Source organism: Gossypium hirsutum, chromosome D10 (genome assembly GCF_007990345.1).
Source record: "Gossypium hirsutum isolate 1008001.06 chromosome D10, Gossypium_hirsutum_v2.1, whole genome shotgun sequence".
Classification (NCBI taxonomy): domain Eukaryota; kingdom Viridiplantae; phylum Streptophyta; class Magnoliopsida; order Malvales; family Malvaceae; genus Gossypium; species Gossypium hirsutum.
The window spans coordinates 65,270,537-65,289,675 of record NC_053446.1 but is presented as its reverse complement, the minus strand read 5'-3'; the positions used below and the strand labels follow the sequence as shown (position 1 = coordinate 65,289,675).

At 33.7% G+C, this 19,139-nt stretch overlaps 3 protein-coding genes across 11 annotated transcripts; 2 read left to right on the top strand and 1 right to left on the bottom strand.

The window, feature by feature from the left end:
- The first annotated feature begins 3,525 nt into the window (after positions 1 to 3,525).
- Positions 3,526 to 5,054, top strand: LOC121222135 (disease resistance protein RUN1-like). The gene is made up of 2 exons (XM_041102061.1): positions 3,526 to 4,639; positions 5,047 to 5,054. Exons 1-2 carry the CDS (start codon positions 3,526 to 3,528, stop codon positions 5,052 to 5,054), a joined length of 1,122 nt encoding a protein of 373 aa, XP_040957995.1.
- A 22-nt stretch (positions 5,055 to 5,076) lies between these two features.
- On the top strand, positions 5,077 to 9,601 carry LOC107963196 (disease resistance protein RPS4-like). Of its 7 annotated transcripts, none has more exons than XM_041103649.1 (9): positions 5,077 to 5,370; positions 5,596 to 7,011; positions 7,615 to 7,671; positions 7,783 to 7,858; positions 7,944 to 8,016; positions 8,138 to 8,210; positions 8,846 to 9,016; positions 9,112 to 9,154; positions 9,244 to 9,601. In XM_041103649.1, the coding sequence occupies exons 1-2, from the start codon at positions 5,089 to 5,091 to the stop codon at positions 6,823 to 6,825; spliced, it is 1,512 nt and encodes a 503-aa protein (XP_040959583.1). In that variant the 5' UTR covers positions 5,077 to 5,088; the 3' UTR covers positions 6,826 to 7,011; positions 7,615 to 7,671; positions 7,783 to 7,858; positions 7,944 to 8,016; positions 8,138 to 8,210; positions 8,846 to 9,016; positions 9,112 to 9,154; positions 9,244 to 9,601. The 7 variants fall into 7 exon arrangements, with proteins under 7 accessions (XP_040959583.1, XP_040959581.1, XP_040959582.1 ...); XM_041103647.1 differs by having other exon boundaries at positions 8,777 to 9,016; XM_041103648.1 differs by having other exon boundaries at positions 8,126 to 8,210.
- A 1,771-nt stretch (positions 9,602 to 11,372) lies between these two features.
- LOC107934977 (uncharacterized) lies at positions 11,373 to 15,319 on the bottom strand. 3 transcript variants are annotated; one of them, XR_005919935.1, is made up of 4 exons: positions 14,597 to 15,319; positions 14,139 to 14,390; positions 12,712 to 12,822; positions 11,373 to 11,774 (listed from the first exon to the last, which is right to left on the bottom strand). XR_005919935.1 is itself a non-coding variant. In XM_041103651.1 (2 exons), exons 1-2 carry the CDS (start codon positions 14,907 to 14,909, stop codon positions 14,365 to 14,367), a joined length of 339 nt encoding a protein of 112 aa, XP_040959585.1. In that variant the 5' UTR covers positions 14,910 to 15,315; the 3' UTR covers positions 13,898 to 14,364. The 3 variants fall into 3 exon arrangements, 1 of the variants encoding a protein (XP_040959585.1); XR_001694117.2 differs by having other exon boundaries at positions 12,694 to 12,822; positions 14,597 to 15,315; XM_041103651.1 differs by lacking the exons at positions 11,373 to 11,774; positions 12,712 to 12,822 and having other exon boundaries at positions 13,898 to 14,390; positions 14,597 to 15,315.
- Between the last annotated feature and the right edge of the window lie 3,820 nt (positions 15,320 to 19,139).

Genomic DNA, 19,139 nt, shown 5'->3' with positions numbered 1-19,139 from the left:
AAATTTACTTCTTGTGTACCTTTGCCCTTTCATGAACTGATCAAATCGCTTGTACCACTGCCTCGGAGATTGTTTCAATCCATAAAGCGACTTTGTCAGTTTGCAAACCCAATTTTCTTTATCAGCAACATTGAATCCATCAGGCTGAGTCATATAGATTTCCTCTTCCAAATCACCGTGTAAAAATGCTGTCTTCACATCAAGCTGAACTAGTTCAAGATCGTATTGCGCAACCAAGGCTAGCAAAATTCGAATAGACGAATGCTTCACAACTGGAGAAAACACTTCATTGTAGTCTACTCCTTCTTTCTGAGCGTAACCCTTTGCTACCAATCTAGCCTTGTATCGAATTTCATTTTTACCAGGAAATCCTTCCTTCTTTGCATATACCCATTTGCATCCAATTGCCTTCTTTCCCTTGGGCAGTCTCACCAACTCCCAAGTCCTATTTTTATGAAGAGACTGCATTTCTTCATTCATAGCTTGCTTCCACTTTACACCATCAGAGTTACTTATTGCTTCTGTGTAAGTGGAAGGAACATCATCATCTGCAATTGGAAGTGCATAGGCCACCATATCATCAAAGCGAGCAGGCTTACGAATCTCTCTTCTTGGCCTCCTATATGCAATTGAATCTTGTTGCTGTAGAAGTTCTTGGGTCGAAACTTCTTCATCATTTGTTCTTTCAATATTAGCTGGATCATCATTAACCTTTTCAAACTCCACCTGCTGCAAAGTACTACTGGTTTTGTCATCCTTTTGTGAATCCTCGTTCTTCATCATGGTTGATTCATCAAAAGTTACATCTCTACTGAAAACAATCTTCCTTGTATCAGGACACCAGAGACGGTATCCTTTTACACCACCAGTTATACCCATGAATAATGCTTTCTTTGCTCTTGGGTCTAACTTAGATTCTTTTACATGATAATATGCAGTGGAACCAAAAACATGTAAAGAATCATAATCAGTAGCAGGTTTACCAGTCCACATCTCCATAGGAGTTTTTCCATTTATTGCAGCTGATGGCAATCGGTTAATTAGATGGCACGCATATGTAACTGCCTCAGCCCAAAATTCCTTGCCCAATCCAGCATTGGACAACATACATCGAACTTTCTCCAGTATAGTCCGATTCATGCGTTCTGCCACCCCATTCTGCTGTGGTGTATCTCGAACAGTGAAGTGTCGCACAATGCCCTCATCTTGACATACTTGTAGAAATGGATCATTTTTGTACTCAGTACCATTATCTGATCGAAGTCGTTTGACCTTTCGACCTGTCTGAGTCTCCACCATCTTCTTCCACTTCAGAAATGCATCCAAAACTTTATTTTTTCTTTTCATTAGATACACCCATACTTTTCTTGAATAATCATCAAGAAAAGTGACAAAATAGTGCATACCTCCCAAAGAAGCCACTTTGGTAGGTCCCCACACATCACTGTGAACATAGTCCAGAATTCCTTTCGTATTGTGAATTGCTGAACCAAATTTTACCCTCGTCTGCTTGCCCAGAACACAATGTTCACAGAATTCTAATTTGCAAGAATTTGCACCTTTCAACAAGCCTTGCTTCGCCAAAGTCTGCAAAGCTTTTTCACCAGCATGTCCCAATCGCCTATGCCATAACCTGGTAGCCTCTGAATCTGTATCTTTCGCAGAAGCTGTTGATGTTGATCCAATAACTGTACTTCCATTTAAATAGTACAAGTTATTTCTTCTAGTGCCTTTCATCATCGTCAATACCCCAGCTACTACCTTTAGTAATCCATCTTTCAAAGTGATTGTGAGCCCTTTAGATTCTAGGGCCCCTAATGAGATGAGATTTTTCTTCAAGCTGGGTACATAGCGAACATCTGTCAGAACTTGGATTGAGCCGTCATGGTTCTTCAATTTGATTGTACCTACACCCATTGTCTTACAGGCACTATCATTGCCCATAAAAACAACTCCACCTTCTAGTTCTTCAAGACTAGAAAACCAGTCCTTATTAGGACACATATGGTAAGTACATCCCGAATCCAATATCCACTCATCCGTTTGACATGCCATTGCCATGCCAACCAAGCTAAAGTCTGACTCCTCATCATGCTCCGCTACACATGCATTAGAAATAGACTTGCCCTTTTGTAACTTAGGACAATTCTTTTTCCAATGCCCTTTCTCACGACAAAAGGCACATTCATCTTTGGCGGGTCTCCCTTTGGACTTACCCCTTCTACCAGGTTTGCTGCTGTGTGAACGACCTCTTACTGTTAAGACTTCTGCAGTTGTATCTCTGTGATCTCTTTTATCTTTCTTTCGAGTCTCAGATCTATACAACGCACTACAGACTGCATCAAATGTGATTGAATCTTTCCCATGAAGCAATGTGGTGGTAAGATGATCATATTCATCAGGAAGGGAATTCAACAACAATAATGCCTTGTCTTCATCTTCAAATTTCTCATCCAAATTTAGCAAGTCTGCTAAAATTTTATTGAATGAGTTCACATGGTCATTCATCGACATACCGGGTGCATACGTGAATCGAAAAAGTTTCTTTTTCATATAAAGCCTATTTTCAAGACTTTTCGTTAGAAACTTTTCTTCCAATGTATCCCACAGCTTCTTCGCTGATGTCTCCCTCATGACGGAGTACTTCTGCTCTTTGGCCAAACATAGGCGGATTGTACCACACGCCTGTCTATTGATCTTGGCCCACTCCTTGTCATCCATCTTGTCAGGTTTTTCTTCAAGGGCTATATCCAGCTCTTGCTGACATAAGACATCCAGGATCTCACACTGCCACATACCAAAATTATTGGTACCGTCAAATTTCTCTACTTCAAATTTTGCATTTGTCACAGTAGTCCTTGCTGATGACGATGCTGCTGCCATTTTTCTCCTCAATCCCAACTACTGTATACGTGAACAGTACTGTATACGTGAATAGTGCCGTATACGTGAATAGTACCGTAAACGGTCGTATTCCCCAAGTACGAACCTGGCTCTGGTACCAATTGTTGCGCGGAAGCGTGTGAAAGAGTAAAATTATTGTACTGAAAAATCACACTAAGTTTAATTCCCAGGAAAGAGAGGTGGATCACGAGGATCGCTTACATACCAGATCTTTCCTAGCCAGAATATCCCTCTATCGTAATTTAATAGCACAATAAATCACTACAATGACACTTGCAAAATATGCAGAACAAAAATAAAGAACACTAGAATTTTAACGAGGTTCAGCAAATTTTGCCTACGTCCTCGGGCACTACCAAATATATTTCACTCCAAAAATACAAGTAAAAGTTTACAAATAGGGAGAGAGAACAATTGCCTTAAGTAGAGAATGGCAAGTGTGGGATGAAGAAAGTAAGAAATGGTTAGACCTATTTATAGTTGAGGTTCAAGGATCAACTTGCAATGTCCCTATACAATTAGGGACCAAAATTGCAATTATCCCATGCCAACTTTTAACCCAACTTGCCAACCAATTTTACTTTCTACTTTCGGTGCCCACCCTTTTTGACTTTTCAAACAATGGGTGGGTTCCAATATTTATTGTTTTCTAGACCTGAAACCGAGTACATTAAAGATGTTGTCGAATATGTTATAAAAAAGTTGACGAATATTGGGTTTGAAAGTGCTTCTGAAGAATTGGTTGGAATAGAATATCAGAAAAATGCGATTTTGAAGCTGATTAAGCAAAAAGACTGTCGTGTAATAGGACTTTGGGGAATGGGTGGTCAAGGCAAATCAACCCTTGCTGAGGCTGTATATAAAAAACTCTCTTCAGAGTTTGAAAGTCATTGGTTTCTTCATAATGTTAGAGAGGAAATAAAAAAACACGGGAAGGAATCTTTACGAAATAAATTTCTTTCGGAATTATTGAAATCAAATGTTGATATAGGCACCCCCTCCATTGGATCCACTTTAACTCAAGAGAGACTCAACAAGAAGAAAGTACTTGTTGTCCTTGATGATGTTGATGACTCAGACCAAATAGATTATATGGGTGTTCAACATTTTGGTTATGGAAGTAAAACCATTATAACATCAAGAGATAGACAAGTGCTTGAGAGTGGAGGAACTGACACAATACATAAGGTGAAAGGGTTAAATAAGAACGATTCTCTTCAACTTTTTTCTACCTTTGCGTTTAAGCAGTTGAATCCCGCAGTCGGTTTTCAAGATCTATCCCGTAGGTTTGTAAAGTACACTCAAGGCAATCCACTTGCTCTTAAAGTTTTGGGTTCTGATTTAAATAAAAGAAGTATAAATTATTGGGAAAGTAAGGCGGAGAAGCTAAAGGACTGTCCCCCAGAAAAAAAAATTTCAGAGGCTTTGAGAAGTAGTTATGATGGACTAGATTTAGTAGAGCAGAATATATTTCTTGACATTGCATGCTTCTTTAAAGGGGAACCCATGGAAAGAGCAAAACTTATTCTAAGTGGTTGTTATAAGGGTGCAGAGTGTGGAATAAACAAATTGGTTGACAAATGCCTGATCAATGTCTCATCTACTAATTTCTCTATTGATTATTTTGGTTATTCTACAATGGGCCCCTGTAAATTATTACGAGATGCAATTTATATGCATGATACGCTTGAAGAGATGGGAAAGGACATTGTTTGTCAAGAATCTAAAACCCTTGGTAAGTGCAGTAGACTATGGAATCTGAAACACGTGGAAGAAGTGCTCAAATATAATAAAGTAAGCACTAATTATATTTTTTAATATACTTTAATGAGATATTGTCATTTGGTTGAATGCCACTATATAAACCTATACATTTGATATCATATCAAGTATCATCATACTGGACACATAATGACTATGTCTTAGGTATAATGTAGAATTTACTCAAGGTTTATGACTTATTGCATTGATTTGAAAAAATAAAAACAAAAGAAAAGGGAACACTTTTTGTATGTAAAAGTTCCTAAAAGTGCTCAATTAGTCTACGCCTATCCTAATATAATTATATTTTTTATGAGTTATTTAATGGATGTCCATAAATTTCTCCATGCTAATATTTGGTAAATTGGTTTTTGTTATCAGAGAACTGATCGAATTCAAGGAATAAAGGTAGATTTGTCACGTATGGGTAACCTATTATTCCAACCTTCTGTTTTTGAAAGCATGATTAATCTTAGATATATTTTCTTCTATTTTCCACGGAGTTGGTTGAGGAAAGAGCATGAGGAGTATAAGAAGCTACATACATACCAAGATGATATTATCTCTCTTCTGGATGAGCTAAGGTATCTTGTATGGCATTATTACCCCTTCAAATCTTTATCATCAAGTTATAATCCAAAGAACCTTATTGCATTGGAATTACCATATGGAAAGATGGAACAACTTTGGAACGAAGTTCATCAGGTATATATACTTTTATACTTTCTTCGTCCAAGAATTTTTTTAAGAAAAAGAATTTATAATTGATATAGCATTTAAATAACATATTTTTATTAAATTTTTAAAAAAATAAATATAAAAGATTTTATTCTATTTTTTAAAAGAAACAATACATCAAATATAAATTTTTATTTTGATAGAGTCTAAGTAAATGATGCTCTAACTACTTTATGTTCTCATCATGTGCAGGATCTTGTTCATTTACGGCAAATTAACCTTTTCAGTTGCAAAAATTTAAAGAAGATCCCTAATTTATTAGGAGCCCTCAACCTTGAAAAACTTGCCTGTGGAAATTGCGAAAGTTTGGTTAAACTTCCTTCCCTCGCCCATTTGACATCACTTAAATCCCTTCGCCTTAAGGGATGTCGTAGTCTCAAGAAGTTTCCGGAGATCCCTAATAACTTTGATACGTTAAATTTATCAGAAACCGGAATAAAAAAGGTACCTGATTTCATTGAGCGTCTCGACAGACTTCAACGGTTGACCTTGACAAACTCAATGGTAAAAGATGTATCAAGCAATATTTCAAAGTTGAAATCCCTTGAAGTTCTAGATCTTAGTGGTTGTCCAATCGTTAAATTTCCAACTGTTGATGTGCGCTCAGCTAGCTTTAGGTTTAAAAGCCTTAAGTATATGCATATGAATCGTTGCAAGAGCCTCAAATTACTCTCAGAGCTTCCACCATATCTGCTCTACCTGAATGTCCATGGCTGCACATCATTAAAAAAAGTTTCCTTTGCAGATCAAAATTTATATCAGTTTGATTCGTTAGGTGATGAACGTGATGGTGTGTTTCACATGTTATTCTGTAATTGCTTCAACTTGAATCAAGAGTCAATTAATAACATTGAGGAAAATGCCATGCTCAAAATTCGATTCCTAGCTAAGAAATGGGCAGCGAGGTTTGATTGCTGTGGCAAGATTCCTGATTTGTCAAGTTTGATTTGTTGTTTCCCAGGAAACAAAATTTCAGCAAATAAGTTAAAGTGTCAGAGCATGAATTCTTCCTTATGTTTGAAGATAGCCCCAAATGGGGGTGGTGGGAGCAGATTTTTGGTTTTTGTTTTCTGCCTTGTGGCTGATCTCACTCACTGCCGTTACATTAGTAATGTTGAATGTATTTGTAGGTACCAACTTACAGCCGCCGATGGTGGCAATGATGGTGGTGGTGGTGGTTATGAAAAGCTAAGAAGTAAAATATCTTTGTTATTGTTTCCTAAGCCAGAGAAGTACAAGGATTATCACTTGTTTATTCTATCTACCGCCGATATGGTTAAAGAAGACCAGAATTATGAGGAGGCATCATTCAAATTCTACATCAGACTTTTGGATTTAAGAAGACGAGGAAAAGAGTATATCAAGGTGGAGAGATGTGGTGTTCATGTATTTTACGTGGATGCAGAGAGATGCTACAGATGATACAGATGCTACAGATGGTACAGATGCTACTGAAAAGAGACATGCTGGGAACAAAAGAAGCTTTAGCCATGATGGTGAAGAAGGGGATGGAGGACTTAAAAGATTGAAATAGTTTGTATTTCTTTCCATCTTTGGCTCTGCTTTTGAGGAGTTTCAACTTCTCAATTATGTCATCCAAATGCATAGGTAAGGGTTTCATTTCATCTCATTTTTTCATATTATCATACATTTTTCAGTTTTTTCATTTCATTTTTCATATTGCCATGCTTTTGTTTTCCACAATTGTTAATAGTAAATTTTGAACTTATAAATTAATAACAGCAAATGAAGTGCTTTAATTAATTAAAACCGACCAGGATGAATCTAAACTTGCTCTGCTCTATAAATTACTTGTCTTCTAGAAGGTGCTTTACCATACTGAAACCTTGTAGTTCCACATTGTAAATGTTAAAAGCATAATTTATGAAACATAAAATTGGAAATTTGTTCAACAGTGGTGATTGTTGCTTACTATCATTTTTCTCATCTTCATTCCCCTGTCGTGTCTGTGTTCTTTTGTAGATATAGCATATATTGTCCAAGAAGGAAATTCTCCATATATATTAATTAATTTAGAGGAAAATTGAACAGTAACTGGAGATTTCAATACAGTAGCAAAATGATTCTGCTTTGGAGTTGATAAAATATCCAGAGGGGATTTTGGTGGTTGCCAAAATTCAGATATTAAAATTCATACTTAATTCTTATTGACAGTTGACTTGTTATTGGGTTTTTTTTTTTAATTCATAGGACCAATGGTGGACTCGGTTCAGCTTCATTGTTTAGTTCCAGCGTTGGTATCATCTGGTATCTCAATACTTGCTGCATTTTCCTTCAATCATATCTTGATTCATTAGAAAGATTGGTTATTTGTGAGATTGTTTTTTCTTATATCCTTTGCTTCTGTGTTGATGTAAGATTAGGGAATGACAAATCTTTGGGAATGCCACTGCTGAATTGGAGCTTTAGCCATACAAGGAGGAACACCTGAGCTGTAAGACCTTCAATTTTATTTACTGAATGCTTGCTTTATATAAGTGTTTGAACTGATATTTGGTGACAATGCAAGTTGTCAACAGATTTGTCAACACAAAGTCAAAGTAATCTTTTGAGCCCCTTTTTGGGTTCTGGCAATTCAGTCTTGGTGGATAAGTAAGTTCCTTTTGACTTTGACTTATTATCATGATTTTAGGTTCATATAATGATTTTCAGCATCCTCGCCATTTTTCCCATATTTATCTATGGGATTATATAAATCCAGAATTTGCAACAGATCTCAAAACTTGTGGGATAAACACATGGAGCTGGAGGCAACCTTTGACAGTTTTCTTCTCAAGCTAGATTGGGTTAGTTTCATGGTAGAGCTATTGGAGTTGATATTTTCTTATCTTGGATTTTGATTATCATATCTGTTTGGGCTGAAATTTCTTTGTATGTTACTGCTCTCATGTTGTTTGAGCATTGTAGTGAGGAGAGATTAAGATTCATACTTGAATTCTTTTTGACAGTTGACTTGTTATTGGCTGGTTTTGATTCATAGGATCAGTGGTGGACATCATTCAGCTTAATTGTTTAGGTTCCACCATTGGTGCTCATGCCATAGGCAGCAAGTAGAGATTTAATCATATTGCATCTCAATACTATCTGCATTTTACTTCAATGATTTGTTCACCCATTGATTTATGTTTCATGTTTCCTTTGAAAGTTGGTATATATATATATATATAATATTTCAGTTCATGATTTCTAATTTACATTCATGTTAGCTAAACCTACCAACCATTACCTAAATATAATCAACATATGTTTGAGATTGGTTAATCTTATAACCTATGCTTTTATATTGATCTAGGAGTACGTATTTTCTATTTGTTATGTTCTATTTTTTTTTTTTTATGACTGTGATCTGTAGATTTCATAAAACTTGCATGAAAGTCAAGCCAGACACAGATTCAATACTCTACTGGAATTGAAGTTGCAGATTATGGGTGGTTTTTTGATTTCTTCTTTCTCACCAACAAATGAAGTTCCCACAAAATCCACATTTATAGATGTGCCCTTTTACCTAGAGATTAATGTGAAGGGAATAAAGATGGCAATGATTGATGTAAGGAAAGCAGATGAGGGAATAAATAACAGATGTTTGTAACAAGTAAGCTTTTAAGATCTTCAATTTCGTCTACCAAATGATTTCTTTATATTGTGGTTGGACTTAGATATTGAAGCAGTACTGCAACTTGTCAACAGAGTTGCCTTGTTTATCCCATTGAGAGGAAGCATATGCTCTTGGGTAAATTACTATTGACTCATTCTGATTATTAGTATCCTCATGGCATTCTTTTCCCCTGCTTTATCAATGGACCATATAAATGCATGCAGAATTTGGCAGTGTTGCTCTCATCTCAAAACTCGTTGAATGAACACATGGAGCCTGGATGTTATTTTCAATGCCAACCCTATCACAGTTTTCATTCTCAAGCTAGATTGATGTTTACCCCATAGAGGAACCCAACATAAACACCTGGAAAAAAAAATCCAAATGATTTTGGTTTAGTTGGAACTTCAAAATGAAGAGTTGGTTTCATGGTACAGCTATTTGACTTGATTGTTACATCAGTTTGGGCTAAAGCTTGAATCAATTTTCCCTTTGTGTAATTAAAATTCCAGAGTTCTACTCTGTTTTGGAATTGGTTTGTACATTGGTTTTGATGAGATGATATCCAACAAGTTCAAGATTCGAAGCTTAGTAATTAAATTAATTTTCTGTAATCCTAAACTATGATCTACTATAAGAAAAAACACAAATTATACAACTCTGATTATTATATATTGCAGTAATTACTCAAATTCAGGTCCATTAGCATTACAAATTAGCTAGTGATAGATGTTGTAAGCTTGCATCCACAATTTTTAAATAAATTAATCTCATATGATAGAAAACTGAAGTGCTTATTTAAAAACCAAACTGGATGATGGGTGTTTAATATCAAGTGGTGAATTTTCATGCTTTGGTGCGTTATGAAGTTACAGCTATAAGACTGTAATCTGCAGAATTTCCATGAAAATTCAGCCAAGAGGATGACTGACGGCTTTGTAGCATAGTATTGATTTGCTTTTTTGCAATCAATGAATGAAGGTAAGGAAAAAAACACATGAAAATCAATATTATGTGAACTTAATTGTGGGGCGTCGGGGACCAAATAGTACACTAATGGATGGAACAATTATTTCACAGACTAGGCAAGAAAAACAGTCCCTTTAAATTGGATATTCATAAGGATAACAGCTCGTATTACTAACAAAATGCAAATGTCAAGCTCGAAGGTTGATCCAAAATATAAGAGAATTTGAATAAAAAGTAGAAGCAAAAGCAAAGCTCCCACGGTTTATTTGTGCTCTTTTTCCTCAATCTCACAATCCATACACTTTCATGGCGTCTTCTTCATCTTCTTCTCATCAAATGATGCATCAAGTTTTCTTAAGCACCAAGGGCCTGGTATGACAGAATTGATGCATAATGATACATAATAACTATGTCTTAGGTATAATGTAGAATCTGCTCAAGGTTTATGACTTAGTTAAATACTTTGGATGGGCAGTGTGTTTAGCTCCGGTGAGTTTAAAAACAGCGGTGGCAGTGAGATTAGTTACTATAGCGGTGAGATTGGGTACTGTAGCAGTGAGATTAGAAACAGCGGTAGAGTGTGTGTTTGGATTCAAACGCAGCTGTAGCGGTGAGGTGAAAATAGAAAATGACTTTTAAGGACATTAGATTAAAAATGATATATAATAGAAGTTTTTAAAATTATTTAACAATTACAAAATTAATAAATGATTAAAAATTAGTACAATTATATTTATTTTCAATAATAAATAATTAAAAATGAATTATTACAATTACATAAATATGCTACTGTTGGTTTTTACTAATTCCTAGCCCATAAGTTGCTGAACAGCTCAGTTTAACAAGAAGGTTTAACAGTGTTACTCAATTGGACTAATTCCGTTATCTATGTTTGTATGAAATTTTGCCTACATACCAAATCCTTTAAAATGTTTTACTAATTTGAACAATATTATAAGACATTGGGGTGATAAAAATTAACTTAAACTTTAAGTTTGATTTAGTTTAACATTGGAGTTATAATATAAGATTAAAGACTGTCAAAATATGACTTTATAACATTAGCAATTTTTAAATCCCTGTTTAACCTACAATCAATCAAAACATTATTTCAACAGAAATTGGATGAAATATTTTTTAAAATGTAACATTCATATTTTCATATCTTTATACTTTTCATTTCTTTCTTACCATTTATATAATAAATCAAATTTAAATATATAATTTCTGCTTCATTTATATTGAAACCCAAGGCATACACTTCAAATTTAGATCCATGTTTCCAACATCACACTAGTGTATTTGTCCAATAGATTGGAATATTCATCAGAAGAGAAAATGCAAAATGATTCACATTTGAGCTAAAGATGAAGCAATGCAATGATGAATGAAAAATGATTCATTTCTTAATTTCAGAAGAAATCCAATAGAAACCACATGTTCAATTCTTCATCAACATATCTGATTCATTTCTTATTGTTCATGGTTCAAAAACCATCAAAAGCTTGAACGAGTCAATTATATCATTCATCATCCAACTACTGTTGCATCTGGATTAATACAAGCATGCTGATTAACTGAAAAAGAAAAACCAAACAAATAAACAAAATGTGGACAACAACCCTTATTAATGTCGGAAACCCCAAAACTGCAACCCCTTTTAACTTCAAATGTCTCAAGAAATTGCTATGCTACAATACCTGCCTTTGTTCAATAACAAGCTACTAAGAGAGTGAATCAGATGGGACTGGTGCACCATTAAATTCAGCCATAAGTGCTCAGAGGCCTGTTCACATGCCAGAAACATTTTTAAAATCGGTAATATCAGCTTTGTAACAACATAAGTATAAGATACAATCTCACTGAGATTACTGGTGCAAGGAATTATATATGGATTACAGATTAATATAACATGTAAGCCTTTTCCAACTATTGGAAGGTCAGCTATACAGACCATATAGCAATACTACACTATTTTATCCTTTGAGACTGAATTATCGGTAAAGCTAAGAAAAAGTGAGGTCCTTTCTTGTAGGTTCAAATATGAATCTAACTTGAAACAAAACAAACATACAAAACAATTCAAGAAATCAGGTGATAAAAAAATAGTGCTTTTAAATATCTTGAACCCTCGTACTTATAATTTATAACCAGAATTGAAGAATGGAAGGAATTTCTAGAATGTAACCATGCCCTTATAGTATATGGATGGTATAAAATCCAAGATATATACAAGCATCCTCCACCCGAAGATAGTAGAAATTCTCCACTGCAGTTTACTTTGTATTGCTAATAGAGAGAGCAACTTTATAGATCCAATATCTATGGAATACAAATAACAAGAACATGCAGGAGGATCCAACCTTTTCCGCTAACACCAGAAGTTCAGGAATGAAACTTGGCCTTAGAAATATATTCAATGGAATAAAGTAAGAAACTCCAAATGCTAATAGTATCATATAAAACAAGAAAATAACAGGATCAAATCAAATGTAAAAAAGGACTAGAGAGCTACTTAAGTTAAACTGGCACTTAAAAACGTTGCAGCTCTACTATACGTCCAAGAAACACCCTTCATGTGGTATATATTACAACCATGCATATACGAACATGGCAGCTTACTGATCTTTCAGCATTATTATCAAGAGTGATATATATGTTCTGTTATGAATAGAATGAAATTGGAGAAGGAAGAAAACATTTACCCATTAAAACTTTGTTACCTTCTCTTCCAAACCAATGACTTTAGAAGCCAATATATTAGCACGTTCATCAGCTGCATTGCATTCCAGTCTTGCATTTGCATATTCCATTTTAAAAGACTCGAGCTCTGCCTGCAATACCAAACACAGACATAGCAAGAATAAAAAAAGGTATACGCTGAAATAAAATGTTGTTGACATTTTAAAAAGTATTTGTAACAAGCTCCCTAACAATTTGAACATCACCAGACAAAGAACACAAGAGAATAAAATGCAGATCAGCATACATACAGCATAGCATTTTAAAATACAGCATAAAACTGAATTCATCCTGTGCACCATCCTTTGCAACAAAAGAAAACCATTCAAAACAAAGACTTATTGATTGAATCCAGGAAAAAATAGACAAGCTCCACCTTTAATCCTATAGTTAACATCTCCATTAATCTCTCCTATCTTTCTTATTTAAACTGCCCCTAGGTACTTAGAACAACTCTTGACAATCAAATTGCTTCTTCAAATAAATGTACACAGCTATAGACTCGATTTTCAATCTATACTCAATTGCAATTATATATTGCAAAAAAGAAAGACACTAGAAGATGCAACTAATATTATACAACAATATTTGTTCACAAAAAGTTAGATTTGAATCAATCAAAGTGTGATGAAGCTATAGTATACAAACAAATGAATATTTGGTTTCCAAACATGTAAAAAAAATTGTCAAACAAAAAAAGCATACTTGTGTGTTAATCCAAATCAAGGGAAAAACCTGGCAAGAATCAAGCCTCTTCTTTCTTTCTCAAGGTTTCTCAAGAGCAGGATTTAAGAGTAATCAAAGAGTTTGATGAGATTCAATAAGCAATGTATTTAGCATAATCTGAACAGCAGCTTCATAGATAGCTCCATCATAATGCATAACAAATTGACTAGATCCTACGCCAAGGCGCATAACAAATTGTTCACAACAAAGTTGTTCTCAAAAAGTGCTCATGTAAAAAACAATATTTTTCGAAACTTCTATTAATTTGACAGTTAGCTACACCCTCAAAATTTTTAGCCCTCGTACCGAGCCAAAAATAACATTATTTCTATTTCCTTCTTTACAAAACATATGATTAGCTTTGGTTTCAAGTTGCATGAAAGATGCAGCCCGTAATCTAGAAAGAGCAATGTCATTGAACAAAAACATTGCAACATAATAGGAAAGAAATCGTAGATTCATTCCAAGTTCTTATTTGAACCATGTCTAAGCAAACAACACAAGCATAATATGGCAACCATAGATGCAACTTTAGATTTAACTTTTTTTACCCATAAATTCCAATCTTTTAACATACTATTTTAAGAGTTGTAACTCAAGATGGAGAAATTTTCACTGTCATCACAGAAGTTTCCTCAGGAAACAGAGAGATTAAAGTCTTTTTTACCACATGTGTACATACCATCGCATTCCCCTACAATTCCACAATCAAGTATTGCCGGCGTTGACTTTTGAGCCATCTAGAGTGTACTTCTCCATGAGGTGGCTCAATTCAGCATCAAACTCCTTTTCAAGCTCAACTTCTTCCTGCCAATGCCTCTCTCTCATGCCAACCATCTTCTTTTCGTGTGCTTTGATCAGCTTATCCCTCTCTGCCACAAAAGCCTGCATCCCTTCATCCTAGAACTTTATGAATTTTGCAATTTCATCCGCCCTACAAATAATTTTTCAAAAGATATGAAAAGAAAAATACACGAATATCTCATAACTTCAACAGGTAAACAAAAAAGAGATATCTAGCAGCATTTCATCTTATGAGATTAAACCATCTGTTTTTATGTGAAATGGTCATATACTGTAAGATTACCAGTATCAATCAAATTACACAAGGAAATTCACAGAAGTATCAAAATTATGTACCTGCGCCTGTATTCCTCTGCATTTGAAGGATTGGGGTTAGACTGCTTGACCTTCTCACGCTCTTGCTGTTGCAGCTTCTCAAAACTCTCTTCCTTCTCATCCCTCGCTTCATGGATAAATTTGATTCGTTCCTTGAAGAATTGCTCTTGGAAATCCATCTGGAAAGGGCAAAAGAAGAAACACAGTTAACATGAAGCAGAAAAAGAATTACTATTCTATCAAGTAGAAAATTCCTAGGGAGGACAATCGCATGCTTTTCTTTGTCTACTTCCAAGTTAATGACTGAAGATCCAACAAAAACAGCATAATGCATCTTCTAATTCGTTAAAACAGCATAATCCACAATTCCACAATTCCACAATTCCAAGTTAATGACTGAAAACCCAATAGATAATCTGTAATCTTCATCGGCTACTACACTTTCTCTCAATTTGATGACAATCAGCATAATTCATTAAAATAAAAATGTTAGAAATCAAAGAATGATCATCGCCTTAAGCCAAGACCCAGCGAAGAATTCATGGTAGATTTGCATGAGAAAGAGAGAAAGAAAGGAAACAAAACAGAATATGCTGAGAAGAGAAGATGAAGAACGGAAGAAGATATGGGTAAAAGAGGAAAAGAAAAAGCAACTGAAGTTGCTAAATTTTGCCTGTAGCAAAAGGCTCCAGTCTGGAATTAAGCCTCCAGTAAGGTGAAATGCATTTTCAAGGTGGTGAACAATACTTTCCAAACAGCCTTGCCTTTACTAATATTTCAGTTGCAATTTTTTTTAGCTTAAAAAAGCCAACGAATTGAGATGCAGTTGCATCCAAAGGAGGCCTTAGTTAAATACTTAAGCATTGATTTGAAAAAAAAGAAAAGAAAAGAAAACACTTTTTGTATGTAAAAATTCTTAAAAGTGCTCAATTAGTTTACGCCTATCCAAATATAATTATTTTTATGAGTTATTTAATGGAATGTCTATCAATTTTTCCGTGCTAATATTTGATAAATTATTTTTTGTTATCAGGGAACTTTAATGAAAATAACTACTTTTTTTTCAAATTTTGATCGCTATAATAATGTTGCACTTTAAAATATATAATAACTTAATTGATGATGTAGCTCAATCTAAAAGTGTCACATCATCGCAGGTACCAAAATTGCTAAAAATTGACATGTTTCAAGATTAATATGGATAAAAAACCAAGTTGAGGACCAAGTTAAGAAAAAATGTCAGATTAAATGTTGCTTTATCCCATTCCAAAAATATGCATATATGAAACAATGGCTAATTTTGGATTGTTGACTAGTTATTGATTATCTTCAAAAATAAAAAATAGCATCACATACAACTAGAGGTGCTTATGGATTGAGACAGGCTGAGTTGAGCTCAAGTAAAAATTTAGGCCTATTTATTAGACCTGGGTTTGGCTAAAAAATAGGTCTAAAAATTTATCCAAGTCCGGTCTAGATAAAAATGCTAAAACTTGGGCCCGACATAGCCCACCCATATTAAATTTTTATATGATTTTTTAAATATATATAATATATAAAAAATATTAAAAACATTAAAATACATATTTCTCAACAAATTGAAAACAAATTTTAAAAAAAATATGTATAATTAAATATCACTAACATAGATGCAACTTAACAAGCAAATATATTTCAAATAATAACAAAATTAATAGTAAAACAAGTGTTATACAATATCCAAATAATAACAACAAAATATTAGCAACATAATAGTGAAATGGTAGCAAAATAAGGAGGAAACAACAAGAATATATAATTAAAATAACAAAAAAATAGTATATTCTTTTGTCATTTAGTGAATTTGGGACAGGCTTGGGCAAAAAATGTCTTACCAGCCTAATCCGTTTTTTAAATAGGCTTTATTTTTTTTCAATTCTATTTTTTGAGTCTATATTTTTACTAAAATTCTCCCACTTTTCAGACAAGCCTTCAGACCGGGTCAAATGACCTGACCCATGAGTAGGTATACCTACAACATAAGAGCAGAGCTACTTGATCACAAGCGAAATTTCATAAATTAAAATAAATTTTAACTATAAAAAGAAACCCATTTTTTTTCAATTTGTTGAAACTACTAATATAGATAATATCTATAAAAAAATCAACAAATATATTTTTTCCTATAGATAATTTACTTATATGAATATATGAAATAGGCCCTTAAGTTTTATCACTTTATCTAAATAATTTCTTATACTTGTATTATACCCCAAATAAGCATTCAAACTTTAAATGTTATCCAAATAACCTTTAATTTATATCTTAAATAAAATCTTTAATATAAATTAATACTTCATTTTAAATAACGGGTAGTTCAAACTAGAGTTTTATTTGAGTAGACCGAAAGTATTTGAACTTATTTAACACAAGTAGTTAACTAGTTCAACGACTCTTTTATTAGTTTAGTCACTTGCTTAACAATTTTGTCCCATTGGAAGACCTTGACTTGGAAATTCCTAATCATCACCATCATTTTGGAAGAATTTTAATTTTCTTATATAATCCCTACTTCTATCATAAACTATCAAACTTTTAAAATATTTAAACACATCCTCTTAATTATTGTAATGCCAACGATGATATCTATGCTAAAACTCAATCCCCGGAAGATTTTGGATATCTTGGATACCGAAAATGATGGAAATGTCATATTTGAAATAAGTTATAATTTTGGATTGTCGACTAGTTACTTGATACCCTTTACAGCTAAGGTACGTAGCATGACATATACACACGAGCTGTGTTGTTTGATTACGGATCAAATTTCATAATTAAAATAAATTTTCATTTTAAAACATCGTTTTAAATGTTTTTGCTCAAACTATTTACAGTTTGTAATCTAAATTTTTATTTTGTCCCACTTTTATTGTTTTAGGTTTTCATGAAAAAAGAACTTCGGTTTAAATTTGTTGAGGGGGTCCGACTCTTTCAAGAGAAGCCTTTGAGGTGTTGTTTGTCGGGCAGTCAGTATTTCACTCAACTATCAGAGGTCTTATCCCGTGTTGAAGTTTTTACGTCTCAACTATGTGGAGAGCCTTGTGGATTTAGGGAGTGGAGTGTTTCAATTGGTGGAAGAGATACGTGCTTTTAGGAGCTCATGACAGAAGCGTGAGCATTATGCAAAAATATTAATCATTTTAAAATATGCACGTGGAGATTCAAACCACTAATCAAGGCATAAGTAACCTTCTCCTTGGGAGCATGTTGGTTTTAAATATTTTGTCCGTGAAAAATATTTTACCTCTCCTATAAGTACGTATCTTCTCCACCAATTGAGGTTTCCTGTCCGGTGAACCATACAATGGCTCTCCGTGGAAGTTAGGGACAAAATCTTGATATGGAACAATTGTTGAGGGTAGCATCGACTATATGATGAATGACATTTAAAAAAATTCTGTCAAAAGAGTAAATCTTATTGCTCAATTCTGTCGGTAAAAGAAAATTGGGTAAGCTAAATTCGTGGCCTATGCTTCAGCTTTTATCAAGTAATGGATAGGATTGAATGGGTGGTGGGGTTTCAACTTTGAAAAACAATGAAAAGAACTTATTTTTAGTTTTATCAAATAGAATCCAATGTAAAATACAATGGAGAAAAAAAAAGCAAAAAAAAAAAAGCCAATTTGGAGCCCACTGATTAATTGAGTTGAAGATAAAAGTGTTCTGAATTCTTCTCACCATAACCTATATTTCTTTTAAAATCACATGTTAACATTTGAGATGTGTGGGTCAGATAGTTCAGTTTTATTGAACAGACTAGACAAGAAAAAACAAGATTCACTATGCAATTTATCAAAGCTGCACAAGCACATGTATTTTTTATTGCCGTCAAAGATAATTGGCTAAGCTCAAATCGTCGCCTATGCTTCACTACAAGTGATTTTGAAATATAGGGATTCCATTTTAAATTTGAGAATACTCCAAATCGATAATGTCATAATAGGAATACTTACTAATGTTATATCCAACTAATTAATGATAATATAAAGAGATTAAATTATGTTATTTTAATGTTTCGAAATTAGATCTTAAATTTGAAAATAATATAGGGATCAAAATTAAAATTTAACAGTTTTCCAGTAAAATTTTTTATGGCGGTGGGTTATTCAAGTCTTCGCCTATGCTTCAGCCAAACTTTAGAATTGGGTCCAAAATAACTTTTTTGGATTTGCTTCGTAAGATTATTTATCTTAATAAACATGGAAAAAGTTAACTATGCCCTTATCTTCATCACTTCTCTCTTAATTTTTTTTTGTTCTTTTATTTGTTTATTTTAGTGACCTTTCACAAGATATTATATCACTTGGATAATAATACGTACTAAAATTTTAATTTTAATTGAAATAGTTAACTGTCTTGTTTGAATTAGCTAATAACAACATATAAATAAAGAGATTATTTTAAGTTAAAGGACTAAATCTCAAATTTGAGAATAGTAGAGAGACTCAAAATCAAAATTTGACCCTTTTTCAAATTGGCTAATTTCATGGATAGTGAAGTTTCTAAGAGGTTCACAGGGTCGGGT